The 21,240-nt window shown below is 29.3% G+C and overlaps 1 protein-coding gene and 1 long non-coding RNA gene across 5 annotated transcripts in view; one reads left to right on the top strand and one right to left on the bottom strand.

Moving 5' to 3' along the window:
- Positions 1-1,339: 1,339 nt before the first annotated feature.
- The window catches only part of rau (RA domain-containing protein rau), a 41,909-nt gene continuing 22,008 nt past the window's right edge, over positions 1,340-21,240 (bottom strand). For 2 of the 3 annotated variants that reach the window (XM_035871783.2, XM_035871782.2), the window contains 4 exons: positions 4,327-4,583; positions 3,501-3,564; positions 3,071-3,319; positions 1,341-2,411 (listed from right to left, as the gene is read on the bottom strand). In XM_035871783.2, coding sequence (XP_035727676.2) covers positions 1,920-2,411; positions 3,071-3,319; positions 3,501-3,564; positions 4,327-4,583 — 1,062 coding nt within the window. In that variant the 3' untranslated portion in view covers positions 1,341-1,919. Of the gene's footprint in view, positions 2,412-3,070; positions 3,320-3,500; positions 3,565-4,326; positions 4,584-21,240 lie in introns of all 3 variants that reach the window. The other variant, XM_085663385.1, reaches the window with a different exon arrangement.
- The window catches only part of LOC118444013 (uncharacterized), a 15,356-nt gene continuing 12,124 nt past the window's right edge, over positions 18,009-21,240 (top strand). Inside the window, exons 1-6 of one of the 2 annotated variants that reach the window (XR_014983465.1) lie at positions 18,009-18,839; positions 19,091-19,172; positions 19,364-19,471; positions 19,555-19,727; positions 19,927-20,089; positions 20,487-20,914. This is a non-coding gene — a long non-coding RNA (uncharacterized LOC118444013). Of the gene's footprint in view, positions 18,840-19,090; positions 19,173-19,363; positions 19,472-19,554; positions 19,728-19,926; positions 20,090-20,486; positions 20,915-21,240 lie in introns of those variants that run through there. The other variant, XR_014983464.1, reaches the window with a different exon arrangement.

Below are 21,240 nucleotides of genomic sequence, written 5' to 3'. Positions count from 1 at the left end.
TATGTGTATACATATATATCTGTATACATATATATATATATATATGTATATATATATTGTATACATATGTATATGTATATAAAGAAAAATGTCGGAATCTGTTTTTCTCTCTCTCTCTCTCTCTCCCTCTCTCTGATATTTTACCGATAACCAAATTCCTACATTTGTCGCATTTGTAAATAAAATTTTTATCATCACACGGAAATATTTGAGTATAATTTATTACTTTCTTTGTCGCTTTTTCTTTCTTTTTTTCTTCTTCTTCTTTTTTACCTTTTCTTTTTAAGCAGACATTTCGATACCAACACTGTCGAAAAGGTAAGAATAAAATAGGTCATATATATACATATATATATATATATATATATATATATATATATATATATATTTACGAGAGGGGAGGGACACAAATTATTAATCTTATATTCTCTCGTGTAGTAAAATATAACAAACGACGACGTCATTACAAAAATTTATTTACATTATCTAGGTACTTACAACGCGTGAATACGATTACGTGCAATCGCGTTACTTTTTTTTTTCTCGTACATCCTTGCACATATTACATAACTCGGCTGCCAGTTCCTTTATTGTATTTGTTTTTTTTTCCTTTTTTTTTATTATCATTTTTTTTCTCTTCTTTTTCTTTTTTTTTTTTCTTGTTTATTTTCATTTATACATATCGTACCGATTCTTTGGTAATAAGATGCGCCGCCAGCACCGAGTCTCTCAATAAAACGAAAACGCGATAATTAGAAACTTACATAAAGAAATGTTAGATACGATTTTGGTTTTTCCCCTTTTTGTTTTTTTCATCGAAAATTATTCTATCAGGAGAAATTATTTGTTTGATTATTATTTACATAACAACAAGTACGGAATACCCATATTAGATACTGTCCAATCGGATTGCACGACGAGATTTTTTTACAGAGACACAGTCAAGGACAGTATATGTGTGTATATATATAGGAATAATTTAAATTTTTAAGTGACTTTGACTAAAAAAAAAAAAAAAAAAAAAAAATAGCAAAATGTTTTACGGGGGTAACATAAATAAATAGGCGATCATCTCGCAGGGTATACAAATGACGTCATTCTTGCACTAATTGTTTACCACTCGACGGAAAATCAATCTTCCTAAGAAGATTACATATTTCTAATAATAATAATAATAATAATAATAATAATAATAATAATAATAATAATAATAATAATAATAATAATAATAATAATAATTATAATATTAATAATAGTATTTAATAATAATAATAATAATAATAATAATAATAATAATAATAATAATAATAATAATAATAATAATAGTAATAGTAATAATACATAATACATAATCGCGATCAAAAAAATTCATACGTAATCTTGCTCTAAAAGCAAAATATTCAATAGTACATTTAATATGCATCTATATTATATTTATATATATATATTTTTTTTCTTTCTTTTTTCTTCTTTTTTTTTATGTTTTTTTTATTAATCATTTCGTAGATCTACCTTTGGTACAATTTTTCTCTTCTACTGACTACAATCGTGATTCTCTTTGTTTCGTAGCATAATGAACGTCGACCATGTCCTTTGATAATTATCAATTATTCTTCCTTCTTACGTTTTTTTTTCCTGTTCTTTTTCTTTTCTTTTTTGGTAGAAACAGAAAAGATCGATAGATCTTTCCTCAGATCGCTTTGATAAGGAACAACGACGAATGCGTTACGTGTAAAGTCTAACGTAAATAAAGAATGGAGTTTTAAGTATAAATCAGGTAATAACGTTAACTTCTTAACATTAAAAAATTCTTGTACTACATCGTAATCTCTCATGAATATTATATCTCTTTCATTGGATACGAAAGGAGAATATATTTTAATAGAAACGAACGAGCATGATCGTTCGTTAATAATCACTCATATAAAGAGATAATTTTCATAATCGTTATAAGCAGCTGTTGAAACATGTTTCGAGGAGATTGGCGTTGACGGGACACTCAGAGGCAATTGTTGTTGCTGTTGTTGTTGTTGTTGTTGTTGTTGCTGTTGCTGTTGTTGTTGTTGCTGTTGCACACGCGACAATTGCAATGGCGGCAATTGCGTTGTGTGCGCCACAACTATTCTCGATTGTTGATTGATCGAACCCAACGATAGATGATGATGATGGTGATGATGTTGTTCGAGCTTGTGAACGTTGTTGTTCGTAGTACTCGTATTGTTATTATTATTATTGTTGTTGTTATTATTGTTGTTATTGTGATTGAGGTTATTGTTATTGTTATTGTTATTGGTATGCTGATGAAGAAGAAGATGATTATTGTTTTCGCTCTGTGAATAATGACGATGATCACCATGAAGATTTAGTCGCGACATCGCCATACTGATACTCGAGTCCGACGCCCACATACTCTGAAAATGACGAGGACCTTTTTGTTACTCCAACTGTATTTGACTTTCTATTGAAAGTACTTATGAATAATTCTTATAATACTTTAGAGTTGAATGGTGAACGATTATTATTGTCTGACGGAGAACAAATTTTACTTAAATCATATACAATCTCTACTCTTTGTTGGAAGAGAAATCGTATGATTCATCGTGCAAATTCATTCCACTTTAATATAACTTTTAATGATATAATACATGTCATTTAATTATAACCTAATTGTACCTGCAATTAATTCCTCTAATTTCTAATTAAAACGCTCCTACACATTATTCACCGTTTCCTCAAAATTTCTAATGATATTGCGAATTCCTTCCGACGTATATCTAAAACTCGTGTCGCCTACGTTGAATTATTATTTTTCTTTTTCTTTTTTTTTTTTAATTGAACGTTTAATTATTTTATTTATTTTTTTTTCTAACACATACAATCAAAACACTCGTTCGTTTTATTCTCATCTTTATATTTAATTAAATTATTTAATTAAACTTCTTAATTAATTTAGTAAATTGTTTTTTTCTGGTTTTCTTCTTTTTTTCTTTTTTTTTTTTTTTTTTTTTTTTTTTTTTAAGAAATTTCTAACGAACGTTCAGATAAAATTTAAATCTATCAGATGTTTCACCTTTCTCCTGTGTGGATTATAATCGGGATTACGTCGTATACGTAAGTGTCTATCCGCGCTCGTCCATCGTTGCGTAACTTTAAGAGGTGAATCATCTGGATGAAGTTTCCTCTGATATTCCTCCCCTTCACAGACTTCGTATAAAGAAAATTGTTCAACCCGTTCTTTCGAACTATAGCAGCTCAATAACATCTGGATCAGTTCGTCCACGGTGGTCTGTTCGGAAACGAGCAGACTCTTGTACTTTGACTGTAAGAGAGAGAAAGAGAGAGAGAGATAGAGAAAAATAGATAGATAGAGAGACAGAGAGAAAATGAAAAAAAAAAAAAAACGTATATCCTTTAGTTTGTTATATCAAATAATTACGTACAAGCATATACTTCTTATATGTGTTACTACGAACACATCGAACAAATTTTATAATACTTACGCCAGACATGAGAGCACTATCGTATATTTTCACAAGACCGCCACGACGTGTCTGTAAAGAAAATCTGCAAAGAAAAAGAAAAGAATTTTCTTGAGTTTATATTTACGAGAGGAGAAAAAAAAGGAGGGTGGAGGGCGGGAGAAAGAAACGAGAGATCGGTTAAGTCGGTAAGTTCAAAAGGATATTCGTTAGAAGATATTCCCTTATCCCTATTCCCTCATCTTCCTCCTCCTCCTCTTCCTCGCCCTTCACTACCACCACCTTTCTCTATTTTACTTCAATTTCACCGGAAGTTTCGAACTACCGACGAAAATAACCAAATGAAATGAAACATACGACGGGGAAGTTGAATTTTTGTTAAAATCGTAAAAAGAAGAAAAAAAAAAAAAAGAAAGAAAAAGGAAAAAATTCAATTGCTTTCAAATATTTATAGATGGGTACATCTATTACCTAGAACATATATATTTTTATCAAATGTATAGTAAGTCTTTTTTTGAGTCGATTTATAGGCGTGAAAAAAAAGAAGAAAAATAAATGAAAGTCTGGATGGGTAAAAGGAAAACAAACTCGAAGGTTCGGGGTGGTCTTTCTGAAAAAAGAAAAAATGAAAAAAAAAATGGAAACAAAAAAAAAAAGAAGAAATTTAATGTTAGTATCTATGTACTGTACTGTGACGGAAAGAGAGATTAGAAAATTGTATTTACGATCGCTATTTATCACCTGAAATTATATTTTTTAAACTGACATGCTCTTCTCAATTCTTCTCGAAATTAAATCCAGAAAGGTGGTAAAATGCGAAAGAAAAAATACAAAAGAAAAAAAGTACCTGGAATCGCCTCGTGGATGACAAGATTGAAGTACAGCAGGTCTGGCGTCCTCGTCAAGTGGCAAAATCGTACGTACATTGGCCCTTCTTACTGTAACTTCCATGGTCATATAAAAGAGTCTTGGATCACGGTGCCTCATACGATATTTGTTTAACAAATTTTGAACAACCTCGCGACACGTTGTCTCATAGGTAATGCTCAGGGTTTTGTACTCGATATCTGGTCGTAGACAATTTGCATACACCTTTATAGTCGTCTGTAAATTTATAGACACACAAAGGAATAAACAAAGAGAATATTAAATGAATATTTTATATATTTATTTAAAAAAAAAAAATAAAAATAAAAAATAAAAACGCTGCAGAAATTAAATTCTATGATAATCTCATCATTCATATTATTTATACGTACGCAATATTCGTATATTATATAATTCATCATTATTATCTGTACATTGAAATTATATCGTATTTCATTTTAGATACGAAAATAATTGATTTTATTTTTTTTTTAATAATGATCTCATATTAACGAATTTATTAAATATAGATTGATACGTATTGGAATAAGTTTATCAAAAAATATGATAAAACTAATTGGATAGAAGTTTTATACATTATGATTACTTAAATCGACTTATTTTTATTATAATATTAAATATTTCAAATTTATATTTTACCATGTCAGAAAAATTATTGTCTATTTTTAATGTCTCAATATATGTATGTTGTTCCATAAAGAAGACAATATTTTCTCTACGAATGTCTATATATATATATAAAGTTCTATGAAAGATTAAAGCGAGCATTTTTATTGTTTACGTTATCGATAAAAAAAAATCCTTTTATATTTTTATCCTTTTATATTTTGTTTCATTGATGATAGTTTGAAAAAATTATTTCAATGGTCGAGGGGTAAGAAGTTAATATGACTAACGTCGTCATTACTTTTAATAGCACCGCCATTTTGGATATCCTGACAAGTTGCAACACGTTCATCGTCCTCGTAATTAAAGGTAATTAGTTAATTCATTTCTAATGTACATTCACGTCTAATATATCAATCGATAGTTAAACACGTGATTTTTCAGAGGCCGCGACAACAGATCGTGATGTTGTCCGGTTTAAAAAATATTCACGAAAATATATTACGATCGGTCATTACGTAACAATTCTTTTTTAATTTTTTAGATTTATTATAGAAATTTTAGAATCTCCAACGATCTTTTCTAATCTACATAATCATTTAGCGTCGTTTAACTAATACGATATTGATTACCTTATGTATCGTATTCGATTGCCAAAAATATACATACACATGTACACGAACATATACCTACAAATTTATTCTTTACTAATACTATCTTACATTTTTAAAATTTGCAAGAATCCTATGAATAATTTTTCATATATATATGTATATACATTATCACGTCCGTTCTTCCTTATACGTGTGTCTGTTCTCTTCTGATATAATGTGTGAAATGTAAACGATTGAGAGTGGAAGGAGGGGGGGAATATCGATTGAGTGAAATAACGTTCGACATGTAAATAATATTGGCTCGTATATTTCCGAGAAATTTTCGGTCGAGAGTAAGAAAAAGTAAACACAAGCGTACGTGTATTTTGGCCTTGAATAAAACTACGATCTTTTCAGTCTTACGAAGTACGCTATAGGAGTAACATCTCTCCAGACGTAATCCCCGAGCATATTCCTTCTTCTTAAATTTTCTACGATAATTATCTACGTTTAATTTCTCGTTCAACATCTCATATCTTATTTGTATTAATTTCGATTGATAATATGTATCGTCTATGCAATACATATTATCGTATGCATATATATATATACATATAGATATCGTATATACAGACATTTGACATTATTACGGAATTAATAATTTTTTGAAATATTTTAGGTTATACATTGTTACAATCGAAGAGTTTATATACCTCTCTATGTATTATCGATCGAGATTTAGGAGAATACTAATAACGTTGTTGAATCTTTTAGGTTATACATTGTTATAATCGACGACCTTATAAAATTATACGTATTATCGACCGCGATTTAGGGAAATATTAATAGTATTTCATCTTAATCCTTTAGGTAAGGTATCGTTATAATATACGAGGTTTCCATAATTACGTATTATCGATCGAGATTAAGGAGGAATATTTGTCTCGAACGAAATTCGATATTAGCGATTATTTCTATTAGCGATTTATTTCTATAGGTAATGAATTATAATTATTAATTTTCATAGTTTAAAGTAATAAAGTATCTGTTTGAACAATTTTTAAGTTCGTATATAATATTTTTATTGTTTCGATATTTTCGTATGATAGATCGAAAAATTATAAATTTTACGAGCCATATTATAAATGACGTTCTGCGCATGCGCTTAGGGGTACTAAGTAATCTCGTTGCCGGTACTATCGACGCCATTTTAGATTCGCGAGTGGTACAGGTGTCACGGAAGCTACGTCGTTCCGTTAATTATGGATAATTAGTATATTTTTTCGAAAGTGTAAGCTTTATTTTATATACCAATCGATCGTCGAGGAAACGATTTCCACGTGTGAATGTTCGTAGGTCGTGATCAGATCGCGTTTAAAAGATATCCGCGAAAATAAAATCGTCGTGTTGATGTTCTCTTGGTGCTAAAGCGTCATATTTATTTTTTGAGTTTTCCAACTTTATTTTCGCGATATCGATACTCTAATTAATAAAATCTTTCATTAATTAGATGGAGCCAATCGTATTTCACCTCGTACAAGATTTTCATCTACGTATATGGCATACAAGTAAGTACCATACACACATACACACACATACACACATCATACGTATACACATATACATATATACGCACATATAGAAATCTTTCTTATGAGACACATACACATATCGATACTTTTTGCACACACACATACATATATAGCCACACAATTAATGCATATATTGTATTTTTCAGAGAATCGTAGAAAGTACCTGCGAAAGTACATGTAAACAATCAAAGGACGATCGAGAGTTCGACCTTGGCACGACTTCCCGTTCTTCCCTACTACGCAGTTTCATTCCTGTAAGTAACTTGTTTAGACCTGTTCTTAAATGTTTTACATTAATTGTCGGTTCATCTAGCTTCTCACTTTATATATATATATAGTGTATTATATAAATTTTTACTTTTTAACATTTTCTATGTTTCTTGATTAATTTTGACATGGATCTCCATACGCAGCAACCTCCTTGTGGTGAGATCTGGTAATCGGTATTGCGTACGTTTATTATGTATTTTACGTGATATTACATACGCACTGCCGAGCGAATGGCTGACGTTTGATGTATTAAAAAAATTTTGCTTTAAATGTTATATATTAAAATGTTTTGTATTGAAATTTTTTTTATTGAAATTTTTTTTATTGAAACTTTTTATATTGAAATTATTTATATTGAAATTTTTTATATTGGATTTAAAGAATATTAAGAAACATAGAATAATAAAAAATGTTTTAATATCATAAAATATACATTAGATTAAAGTTAGAATATAATTTCAAGATACGTTTAATCGTCTAATTAATATTATAAATATTATGATTTCAATGTTATTGCTCCTTGTTTAGTTTTACTTTAATGCTATATCTATTTCAATTTATAGGTATTCACGCAATTAATATATTACTATGAACATATCCCTATTGCGATTATATCTATTTTTAAACGATAGATACAACGCGATTTTGATCGTTTGCTTTTATTCATTTATTTTAATATAGCTTACAAGTTTTGCAGTTACATCCATTTGAATGTTTTCTTTTACATTTTATTATTAAATCATACAAAAGATATATAATACATGTTTACAATTTGAAATCATATGTTTCGATTAATATGGTTTTTAAAATAATATATAATATATTAAAATAATATGGTTTTAAAAATAATATATAATTTTAAAATAATAAATTTTAAAATAATAAATTTTAAAATAATATATAAATTGCAGTAATATTGTAGTATAAACGCCATTGCTTGCTTCAACAATTTTTATTTCAACAGGTCTTCAGTTGTAGATCGCGTGCAATGCGATCTTAGAGTCAGTGCTTGTGCGAAATAATTTGTTTGTTTTGCAACCGAATGGGTTGCTTTAAATAATAAAATAAAGTCGCGAATTAGAGTCAGTGTTGTTCGCCGTTTAGAATTTCTCGGTCGCGTTATTAAACCAGAAAACAAGAATTTATGTCATATTCTTGTTAAAACCATTTGTTCGCCGCGTTGTTAGTATTATTAACACACTTTCGGCCGATTCGGTGGAAGAGGATTGCGTTGCGAAAAATATTGTTATGGTCGAAAGTGTGAATTTAAAAATGTGCCCTTTTTTTCATCTTTATCAACGAATATAAAGCTTCGTCTGGATACAATCACATGTAAGTATATTTCTTTATCCTAATCATTATTTCTCGTTCATTGTTTAAGTCATATTTTTTTTTTTCATCATTTTCATTCATTGAACATATTCTTTTGTAATGGAACATATAATTAAATTTCTTTTGCAATTCTTTTTAATTACAGATTAATCAACGATTCAACGTTTCATCAATTCAACGTTTCATCGATTCAACGTTTCATCGATTCAACGTTTCATCGATTCAACAATAATTTCAACCAACTTCACGACATCATTCGACCAACGTCGAGGGGGACGAGTGTTTTGGAGCCATCGCAGAACTTCTTAAGTAGTAAGTGAGAAATTTAAAGTTCCTCTGGTGCCCATCATGCCGAGGATGAAAGGTCCATATCGGCACGGGTTACTGGTTGTATTCGTTGATGTCCCATTGTCCAAAACGAGCAAAAGTGACCGTGATTAAGATCTTCGATTTTATTCACGAGTGGTTCCCCCTATGTGTAGTTAGTTCTTTTCTTGTGAATTTTTTATTATTATTATTATATATATATATATATATTTATATATCAGGCTAGGGTCTTCTTGTTTCAAAGTCGTTTAGTTAACAGTGCTATTAATTAGCACTTTTTTCTCTCTTCGTCTTTGCTCGCGATATTAATAATGAAATCGGGCATTCATTTACCCGATTTCGTCCAAATAAAGCATATAACGTGGTCTACGTTACATGCATTGCTTCGTACACTTAGTCTATTTAATCGCGATTTACTTCGATATTTTGATATATCGATAATATATAAATGAGCAAGAAGACAAACCCCTTTCGCGACGGATAGATTCTGTCAGTCAAGTGGTGGATCATAATCCCGTTCTTTCATTAGAACAGCCATTCGATGAAAGGAATCGTCCGAGGTTGTTTTTTATATAAATTAAATATTTTAATAAATTTAAATATTTCAATAAATTAAATTTTTTTATAAATATATTCTCTTAATCCTATTTCATAACCGCATAATGTGTATGTATATATACGAGATATATACATATTTCATACCTACATGTCAACACAGCTTTACCGCGGGTCGCTCAAAGGCCCTTATGCGGTGTGCAATATAATAGAGTTGTATAAGGTTTTTTGCAACTCTAATTTTACCACGAAGTGGTAACTATTATAATTATTATCATCATCAACTCCCTCCCCCTCTTCCTCCTTTTGTTTGAGTCCTTGCTAATAAGGTAATAAGCAATGAGACTCGTAGAGTCACAGCCCGCTTAGGCCTAGTTTATAAGTTAATCATTTTTTAGTTCAGGATTTTCAGCTCTAATTATATTAATACCCGTTTCTCCCCCCCATGCTTTCTGCGTTCTCATCTATGCGTTTGCCCAGGTGTTACTCGTATGGGTGAGAAACAGTCTGCGTGGGTTTATTAGTTTTAATTTTTTTCCTTTTGGCGGCTGTCATTGTGCTGGTGATTGCACGGTGTACCTTGCACTTGTATGTGCGTTTTAGGTGCTGCATTGTACATCGTTTCGCGATAACTTTTTAATTAATAATAAATAAATATCTTATTATATTAATATCGTTTTGCATAATTACCACATGTTTCTGTGAAAAATTTTAAATACTCGTATATATTACTAGTATTCATATATATACTAGTATGTACTAGTATTTTTGCTTTAGTCATATATGCAATAATCATTAGCCGTGGCAGTCGATTACAGCAATTGGTACGTACTCCTGACACATTAGAACAATACGCGTTTGAACTGGGGTGTCGGAGGTGTCCCGGGGCATACTCTCTAGTGTAGGCTTTTGCACCCTGGTGGTATGTGAGAGAACCGTGGAGTGTATGTGTTGGTGTGAATGCTTTGCATTTTTTAAATATAGGTAATAGGCAGGCAGGTAGCATACCTTTTCTGAGTGAATGTACACATTTTATATAAGTAGGTAGGGACCGGAAGACTCTGGATCCGATTCTCACTTAGGAGTGAGAAGTCCAGTCTCCGGGGATTTGTGAAGTTTCAGCAAATTTTACAGTCATTCAGCATGTCTGAATTGTCTTTTATTCCTTTCTCTTTTTTTTTTTTTTCTTTTTTAGATTTTTTGCTGACACTTTGCATTGCGCCAACGTATCAGTATTCAAACAGTTCGAAAAACTTTGCACTCAATGAGAACATTAGATGCATCCCATATATTTTGAACTTAGCAAAGGATTTTGAACTTGTTTGATACTTAGTTATAAATTAACGCTTGCACTTCGCGATTCTTGAAATATTTTTTATATATTTTTTTTTTCTATAAAATCTATATATTTATTGTGATCCTAAAATTTCATAACTGCATAATGTGTATGTATATATACGAGATATATACATATTTCATACCTACATGTCAACACAGCTCTACCGCGGGTCGCTCAAAGGCCCTTATGCGGTATGCAATATAATAGAGTTGTATAAGATTTTTTGCAACTCTAATTTTACCACGACGTGGTAACTATTATGATATCATCATCATCATCATCCTTCTTCTCCTCCTCCTCCGTTTGTGTGAGCCTTTGCTCAAATTAGAATCTACTTGCATATTTAAAGTATTGCAATTCCCGTGGTTTTAACTTTTTACTGAAACTTTTTTCATCTTTTAAGTGCAAGCAGTTAATCTTAGTTTGTAATAGGTTCAACGTTTAGATTGAATATCATATCTGCTGGAGCATTCGATTAAATGTGCTTGTGTAATTGCGCACGGTTGGTGGATTCTTTGAGTCCATTGATTGTCCACAGGCTAGGATAGCTTTACGGATTAGTTTAAATATTTATCAAATATGGATCTTTTATTTTTATTTTTGTTATTTTTATTTTTTTTTTTTTTTTTTAATAAAATAAATAAATAAAGATTGTTAGAAAATCGAGACGCACCCAGGTAGATTAGAAAACGCAGTTGAGAATATGTGTTGGGATTCGTCAGTGCCGTTTGGAGTGATTCATTCGCGAATTTTGTCATACCTCAGTGGTTATATTATTTAGAAGAAATCGATACTTTACGTCGCAAGCACTTACCGCTCGTTAGGTTAAGTAATAAAAAGAAAAAGAAAGACAAAAACAAAAAACCCAGCGGCAACGTGTTTTTTACTTCCCAACTCCTTAGCTTGCGACTATTGCGTCTCGTTCAATTGCGTGCGTTAACACGAGTGGTTTGAGTCTTGTTGCGTAAAGTGAGATCAGGTCGGGATTAGGTCGGTTTAGATTAGGGACGATTTCATTCTTATAGTATAATCCACTGTGGCATGTCAATTTTTGTGGGTGCGTTGTTTCAAACGGTAGGGCGTTTTCTGATGCGTAATCTTATATTGCGTCGCACGTAAGGAATGCTCCAATGCAGTGGTTAGGGCACGAAGCAAGAAGAGGCAATATGCTGAAGAGGCCCCCACAAATTGTGGCTCAAGAGGGCAACTATCGACTACAAGTCATTTTTCAAAGGTGCTCCGCATGTCGAACCCTTCGTTAATGGCTTATGGTCTTATCAAAATCCCCTTTACCCTTTTACCACGTTGACACTTTTGCTCGTAGTAGTTTGTTCCTGGACGGAGATGATGGACCATTCCATCTCCTTGCTACGGCGTTCCATATTCGCGTTCGTGAAAAATCAGGGTCTTTGCAATTAGAGTCAAGCTTTTGCAATTAGTTATTAATTAATAGAGTCTTTGCAAATTTCTTTTTCTTAAAGTAAAGTCGAGTCATTGAATTTTTTAAAAGTAGAGTCAATTTTTCAATTTAAAGTATAGTCCTTTGAATATTTTTTTTTTTTTTTTTTTTTTTTTTTAAAGTCAAGCCCTCCCTTTATATTTTAAATTAAAGTCAAGCCCTCCCTTTACATTTTAAATTAAAGTCGAGTCCCTCCCTTTGCATTTTAAATTCAAGTCGAGTCATTGCACTTATCTTTTTAAATTCAAGTCGAGTCATTGCACTTATCTTTTTAAATTAAAGTCGAGTCATTGCATTTCTCTTTTTAAATTAAAGTCGAGTCCTTGCATTTTTTAAATTTTAAAGTAGAGTCTTTTTTGAAGTAAATTTTTAGTTACAAAAATAGAATCACGCTCGTTAAATATTGTGTGGATGCCCGTGGCCTGCAGCAACATTGCACTGGAGTGCACAGGAGTGCACCTGAATACTCAAGCATGTTGATTTTTAATTCAGAATAATCATATATTTTTTTTTTTTTCTTTCATATTCATAATTGCATAATGTGTATGTATATATACGAGATATATGCATATTTCATACCTACATGTCAACACAGCACTACCGCGGGTCGCTCAAAGGCCCTTATGCGGTAAATAATGTGTACACAGGATTGTAAAACCATTTTTACAATTTCCTACTTTTACCACGAGTTGTAAAATGACTCATGTGGTAATTATTATCATCATCATCATCATCATCATCCCCATTATCTTTTCATAATCTGATTCTGATTAATCTGATTATTCTGATTATTCTGATTATTCTAATTATTCTGATTATTCTGATTAAAAATCTACAAGACTTGATGTCTACATCGAGAAAGGAAGTACCTGCATTCAGGAATGCGGATGAATATATTACAGCAAAGATATACATTTCTCATTCAGAATGATCAAAAACAAATAAATGAATGAATGAATGAATGATTGCACTAATAAAAATATTTAATGAATCAATATTCATATATTTCAATATCTTAAGAAATTAAAGTTATTTATTAATAAATAGAGAACATTTCCTTTTATTTCATATATAATAATTAAATTTATATTTAAATAGTGCAAATGTAGGAAAGAAATTTTGAATCTGATTCTGATAAGAAATATATAAGTCTTTGCTAGATGAATGAAATGACATAAATGGCAGCCAGCACTCAGGAGTGCATTTTAAAATATATCAAGGCTATATATTTTTATTCCAAAATTATGAACAAATGAATATGAAGTGAGAGACTTAATAAATACATATGAGAGAGAAAGACAGAGAGAGAGAGAGAGAGAGAGAGAGAGAGAGAGAGAGAGAGAGAGGGAGACAGAGAAAATTTTTATTATATATATATATATAAATTTCATAAGAAATGCTAAGAAGATATATTGATATAAAGATTATTAATAAATGTTTATACGTATATGAAAGAAATATGATTATTTTTTTGGAATAAAAATGCATAAGTCTTGGTACATAAATGAAACGATTGATATGGCTTGCCTGCACTCAGGAGTGCATATGATACGTTCACAGTAAGTACATGCCTGCACTCAGAAGTGCATATGATACGTTCACAGTAAGTACATGCCTGCATTCAGGAATGCAGAAGAATATATTATAGTAAAGATATACATTTCTCATTCAGAATGATCAAAAATAAATGAATTAACTGACTAATGAGAATATTTAATGAAGCTACATACAAATATTTCAGCTCTGATAATATTTTTTTCAATAAATTAAGCACGTATAACAATAAATAAGGAAAATTTCATTTTATTTCATATATAATACTCTCAATTATATTTAAATGGTGTAAATAAATGAAAATAAATTTTGAATTATTCTGATAAGAAATATATAAGTCTTTGCTAGATGAATGAAGTGATATAAATGGCAGCCAGCACTCAGGAGTGCATATTAAAATATGTCAAGGTTATACATTTTTATTTCAAAATGATCAACAAATGAATATGAGATGAAAGACTTAATAAGTATATATGAGAGAAAGAGAGAGAAGAGAGAGAGAGGGTGACGAAGAGAATTTTTATTATATATATATATATATAAAGTTTCATAAGAAATATTAAGAAGATATAATGATTGATATAAAGATTATTAAGAAATGTTTATACGTATATAAAAGAAGTATAATTATTTTTTTGGAATAAAAATGCATAAGTTTGGTATATATATGAAGCGATTAAAATGGCTTGCCTGCACTCAGGAGTGCATATGATACGTTCACAGTAAGTACATGCGTGCATTCAGGAATGCAAATAAATATATTATGGCAAGGATATACATTTCTGATTCAGAATTATCAAAAATAAACGATGAAAATGCACTTATTAAAGTATATAATAAATAAATATTTAAATATTACTGTTTCATGATATTATATTAAAGAAACAATATTTATCTAATAATTAATTAAGAATATTTTCATACTCTTTCTAATGAAATAATATATTTATATTTAATATAGAGTGCAAATGAACGATACGAAAATTTGAATTATTCTTATTAGAAATGTATAAATCTTGCTTAATGAACAATATGATACAAAAATAACAGCCTTGCACTCAGGAGTGCATAAAATATATCAAGGATGTACATTTGTATTCCAAATTATTTAAACATGATCATCAAATAACAAAGTTCATAGATAAATATAAGAAAATATATATTTTTATTGTATATTAAACGTATATATGAAAGATTCATAAAAAAATATGAAGGAGAAATAATGAATGATATGACAGTGATTTTATAAGAAATGTTTATGCATATATCAAATGAATATAATTATTGTTTGGTATAAAAATGTATAAGTCTTGGTATATAAATAAAATGAATGAAAAGGCTGTCCCACACTCAGGAGTGTGGAATGAAAATAGTTTTGAATAGGGACAGGACTGCATTCAGGAATGCACCTGTCTACTCAAGCATGTAGATTTTTATTTCAGAACAATTATAAATTTTTTATATAATTATTACTAAATCAGTAATTCTTTTTTGTATTTTTTCTATATGAATTCTTTTATATGAATTGTCAAAACAGCCATAAAATGATGTAACCATCATCATTATCATCATCTTATTATGTAGATTCTAACTATTTTGATTAAAAATCTACATGACTTGATGTAATTAGGGAAGTTAGGATCTGTTAAAGCAAGCAACAGCGATAAAATAAATTCATAAAATAAATTCATGTTAATAAAATTATATATTTAATATTTCCATTATTTAATCCTATTATTCTTTTTAAGGTTTCATATTGCATTATTATTTTCATATGCACATTCGAAATATATGGTTTTAAAATTGTAAAAATGTATTACTATATTTTTTATAAATTAATAGATAAAAAAAAATATCTTATATATAAATGATGTAGTATGTACATCAAATACTTGATGTAACTGTATACTTCGCGTATAGTATAAACGTAATGAAATGAAATATTTGTAATCTATCGATTAAATATAGATCTAATCTCATTATGGATATGATTATGGCGGTATAGAAAATTGCGTATGCATTTTGTAATGCGACACAAGGTGTAATATAATTTTGCTATTTTTTGCTGACTTTTTTTTTAACGCGACTTAAGTCATATTATTAAATGGATATTGTGTAAAACACAATTCTCCTTTTTCTTTTCACAACGTGTCTTGAATAACTTAAAACAAATATTTATAATTGTATTTAATAATTATATTTTTAATTGAGAAAAAATTTTTTATTTCAATTTTTAATTCCAATTTTTAATTCCAATTTCTAATTTCAATTTTTAATTTCAATTTCTAATTGAATAATTAATTTTTCTATCATTTTGTATGTCAACGTAATGTTAGTTTAATTTCAATTTAAATATTTATTTTTTAATGCATCAAGAATTCGGTATATTATTAATAAATTAATGGCATTTATTGGCCATTTTAATCTTTTTTTTGTCTCTTTTTTTTTTTCTTTTTTTTTTTTTTTTAATTTCAGCATTACAATCTCTGGCTAAAGATAAAAAATTTTTTTATTTATCATTCAGATGTAGTTTCATTGCTTTCATAAGTTTTACTTAAGCCAGTCATTGTACATAATATTTCATCTTTCCACACATGCCCTTTTATGTAGTTTTCTGTTACAGACAATTTTTATTTACAAGTTTTTCGAAGATGAATAAATTATTAGATGGAGTCCAATAGAAATATTATCAACAACATAAATATTCTTTTATCACTGGCCATGAACAACAGTGTGGACAATAATACAATAGTACAAGGTTTGTAATATTGGTATAAATGATATAAGTTATTACAAAAAAAAAAAAAATTATAGATGTATTGTAAAAGTAATGTATTTTATGTTTCAGGTGTTCCAATTATCAACATAATGCGGATTAAAATACTTGGAATATTTTATGGATGTACGAATGGATGGATTTTTTTCAAATTATTAAGTTTATTTTCTTATTTATCAATTTAATATATTGAATCATATTTTAATCTAATCAAAGCTGTAATTTTTGTTTCAGGAATTATCATCAGTATTGTTTAGCTTCGATTCTTATTTGATACTTTTTATGTTCACAGGTTTACTTTTGATTCAATCTACAAAAATTGCAAATTAATTTTATTGTATGTTATATCATATTTTAATGTGATTGTTTATATATTAATGTTTATATATTAATGTTTATATATTTTATTGAGATACATGTTAAATATCTTTTTTTGGTTTCAGAAAATTGTTTCTTATGGTCACAGATCGGCTGTTGGTTCACCAGAAAAATTTATAAATTAATTTTATTGTATATCGCATTATACTTTGAATTTATTAATTATGTATTAATCTTGATATGTTTTTTTAAGACATGTTTTCTTAAGACATGTTTTTTAAGACATGTTTTTTTAAGACATGTTTTATATTTATTTTCAGGAAATTATTTCTTATGTTCACAGATTGTCTATTGGTTCCACATCGAAACTTACAGAACAATTTCATTGTATATCCCATTATACTTTAATGTATTATTATTTGTGTATATTTTGTCTATATTTTCAGGAAATTCTTTCTTATGTTCACAGGTTGACTGTCGGAGTTTCCAGATTATATTTTCCGTGAATATGTTTAATAAATTATGCTTTTATTTTAATCAATAAATAAAAGTATAATTTATATAAATTTTTGTCTTTGCGAGTGCATGAACTATTTGCTTCTTTAAATTATTATATAAAATATTATTTTAAATGATATTATTAATATAATCCGTTTTTTGTTTTTTATTGATAATATAGTAATTTTCGCGTTAACCTTGGAATAGAGTAACCAAATCTTATTAAGATTAAAGGTACCTCTTCCTTAATCGGGTAGGTAGGTCGTTCAAACGAATTCATGACTTTTCATCCAATTTAAATCAATTGGAAAAAAATTTGTGATTCGTTTCGCGATTGTTTGCTTGCTTGTTTGCTTGTTTGCTTTTTTCATTTTAATAAGTAGAGTGTAGAGTCTTAGCTCGTGGGTCTCCGAAAGCAGCAACCTCCAAGTGGTGAGACCCGGGCAATCGATATTACTTGGGATGTTCTTTATTTATTTATTTGTTTATTAACAACGCAAGTACTGTCGAGCTGATGGCTGCATTTAAATTCAGTCAAAATTTAAATGTTTTATCATAGAATTTTTATCTTTCGGATTGTTTTTTAATTAAATAAACAATATATTGATGATCAATAGATAAATCCTAATATAATAAAAATAATGAATATATTTATAAAGGATGTATTAATATAAATAAAAAAAAAAAAAAAAAAAGAAAGAAACATTTTAGATATATAAGGATTTTAAAGAAACTTGTGAAGAAGATAGAAGAGGACGAAAGAGGACATCCTGTTTTCAAAAGAAAGGATAAAAAAACGTTTAAGGAGTTTCAAGCGAGGAACGACACGAGCTTTAGACAATTAGTCCATAATTAACTCGGAGACAGACAGTTGGGGTTACGCTTGGAGCATAAAACGCTATCAACCCTTCGGGTACAACAACCAAGGTTTATGGGAGTATGCATAGAAGCAAAAATAACCAGACACCAGATCACCCCTTTTACAAATGCAGACGCACGTTCTATTCGAATCTTTGTCTCTATCTACTGAAATGAATTATTTTAATCGTCTTTTTATTATCATTCACATCATTGGATAACTTAGAAACATTAATGCTTGTAAATTCATTCGTCGTATTTTTATCTTTCTCTCGTTCGATGTTGTTAACAGATAGAAAGGACATTTTCTATCCCAGAGAGACACGTGTTTCAGCACGAGTTTACGATCAGAACGATTTATTAGCTCGTCTAATAGCTTGGTAAATCTTGTATATGTACGTGTCTAAGCATCAATCTTCGATCTTTTATTTCAAGTTTAAATCAAATTATTATATCTCATTGAGACGATGTTCACTTTATTTAACATGTATTTACACACACATATATATATATATGTATGTATATATGTATATATGTATGTATGTATTACCATTTATCGGATTTTTGTCGTTTTTATTAAAGCAATCTGAATAAGTGTAAACACGTTTCAAGATAGTACTCTCAATATTGAAATATTTTTAATCAGGTACGACATGAGCCAGGTGTTAAATTCAAATTGATTGTAAAATTATGAACGCGTGTCGTGTTCAGGACGATGAATTTCGAAAGTGAGTATGAAATTATTTGCCGTCGTAGCAATTGAATTTGGAGTATCGAACGAAGAAGTTATTTCTTTTCTTTTCTTTTTTACTTTTCTTTTTTTTTTTTTTTTTTTTTTTGTCCCTAACAACAGTTTCGTAGCAATTAATAATGAATATAAATTTTTAAGGATATTTATCTCATTTGTTTTTTCTCTTAGAGGATCATGTTGATTCTTAGAAGAAAGAAGTGTATCCAAGATTCTGATTCATCGTAGAAATACCAAGAAGCTTACACACACGATTGTCTGCTCACTATGTCTCCTCAGGTGCGTTCGATCTTTGTTCGAACATTTATTTTCTTTTATTTTTCTCTTTTTTTCTTTTTTTCTTTTTTTTTTTCCTCTTAAAGAATCGAAAGAACAAAGATCAGAACGTACGATACTTTTGTCTCGTGCGCGGCTAATGAAAGGGAAAAAATTCATGTGACTGATGATGAAGAAAGCACAAGAAGAGTCCGTCTGTCAAAACGAAGTCTGTGCCTTGTCAAGGGACGTCTTTAAGGTGAACATGGAACCGAAAAGGGTAAAGAAAAAAGGGCTGTACTTTAAAATACGACCAGAGAAGATTATTTTTAGATCTATATATCTATGCTATATGCGTTCGATAGTATATATGTAAAATATATACTATCTAAATATGCGTGTTCTTAATTCCAATGTAATTAACTAATTTTCTAATCTTTATATCGATGTTTTTTTTTTTTTTTTTTTTGTTTTTTTAGAAAGGAACGAAGGAAAGAACTTTTTTTTTCTTTAAGTAATCGTCATCATTAGAAGTGTTCGTAGAAATTATAACAATTTTTTGATTACCATATAATTACGAACTGGAAATTTATCGCGAATGATGACTGAATCACCAGGTCCATTCATACGTAAACTCGTTTGGTAAGTCATTATATTAAATCCGCGCCGTTATATTAACATTTCCTTGACGCAACTTTTACAGACTTTATAAGCAAATTCTTCTCGTATAGACGTAATATTTATTATTGCATCCATGGAATTAATCGAATTAGATATATGATTCAAGGTACATATAAGAATATTTTGTACCTTTTTATCATATTTTTATTGTGTTATATTATTGTAGAATAGATATATTTTAGCTCAGAATTCATATATTGTACACGGTAATGGAAGAGAGAGGGGGGGGAGAAAGAACTGTTAGAACACACGTCAGTGTCATAGAAACGATCTTTCTTCGTTCACTTTTAATAGGCGAAGGGGGGGACGAGGTATTACGGAAAAGAATTCGAAGAAGATTCCTTTCGTGTTCTTCTAGTGATCTGGTATATCGAGCGTAAAATATAAAAAAGAGAGAGAGGAAGAGAGAAAAAGAGTCGAAAAGTGAAAGAAGATGAGATGTAATGGGAAACCAAGACAACACCATATGTCGTTCGAAGGCACACTTTCAAGGGAACCCATAAAATCTAGCGGAGCTAGACGAACATATTTTCAAACGTTTTAAGGCTTTATTCTTACGTTCATTGGCCTGTTAATAATTGAAAAATATTTTTTTCTTTTTTTTTTTTTCGTTTGTTCTTTTTCTATTATATATACATATATGTCATGACAAAAATGAACATTTTAAAATCTCGTGGCATCGAGTTTTGTTTAGACGAACCTGTCATTCTACTAAAAATAGTCTCGCTATCGGGCTCCGACCTTATCGTTATCACTTCTGCCACGTTTGTAAGCTTCTTTAAAATGTCACCGGGTATATATATATATATATATATATATATATATATATATATATGTGTGATTGTGTGTCTGTGTGTACGGGTTCCTGTCAAAGCAAGGTAAACGACACCTTTCAACGGAAATCATTATGGTTGGCCTTGTTACTGTTAATTAAATGATTAGCAATCGCCTACGTTTACGTCTATGAATTTACTTAGAAATTTTCTTTTTTTTTTTGTTTTCTTTTTTTTTTTTCTTTTTTTTTTTTCTTTCTTTCTTTTCATTCTTCTCATTCTTCTCCTATGTCAGTTTAAAAAAATATAGTTTAGTCGTATTTCGTTTAATCGTGTCAC

Source organism: Vespa mandarinia, chromosome 21, assembly GCF_050613455.1.
Source record: "Vespa mandarinia isolate Hongniang chromosome 21, ASM5061345v1, whole genome shotgun sequence".
Lineage (NCBI taxonomy): Eukaryota > Metazoa > Arthropoda > Insecta > Hymenoptera > Vespidae > Vespa > Vespa mandarinia.
Note: the sequence above shows the minus strand (reverse complement) of the source record. Positions and strands in the feature narration are given on the sequence as shown.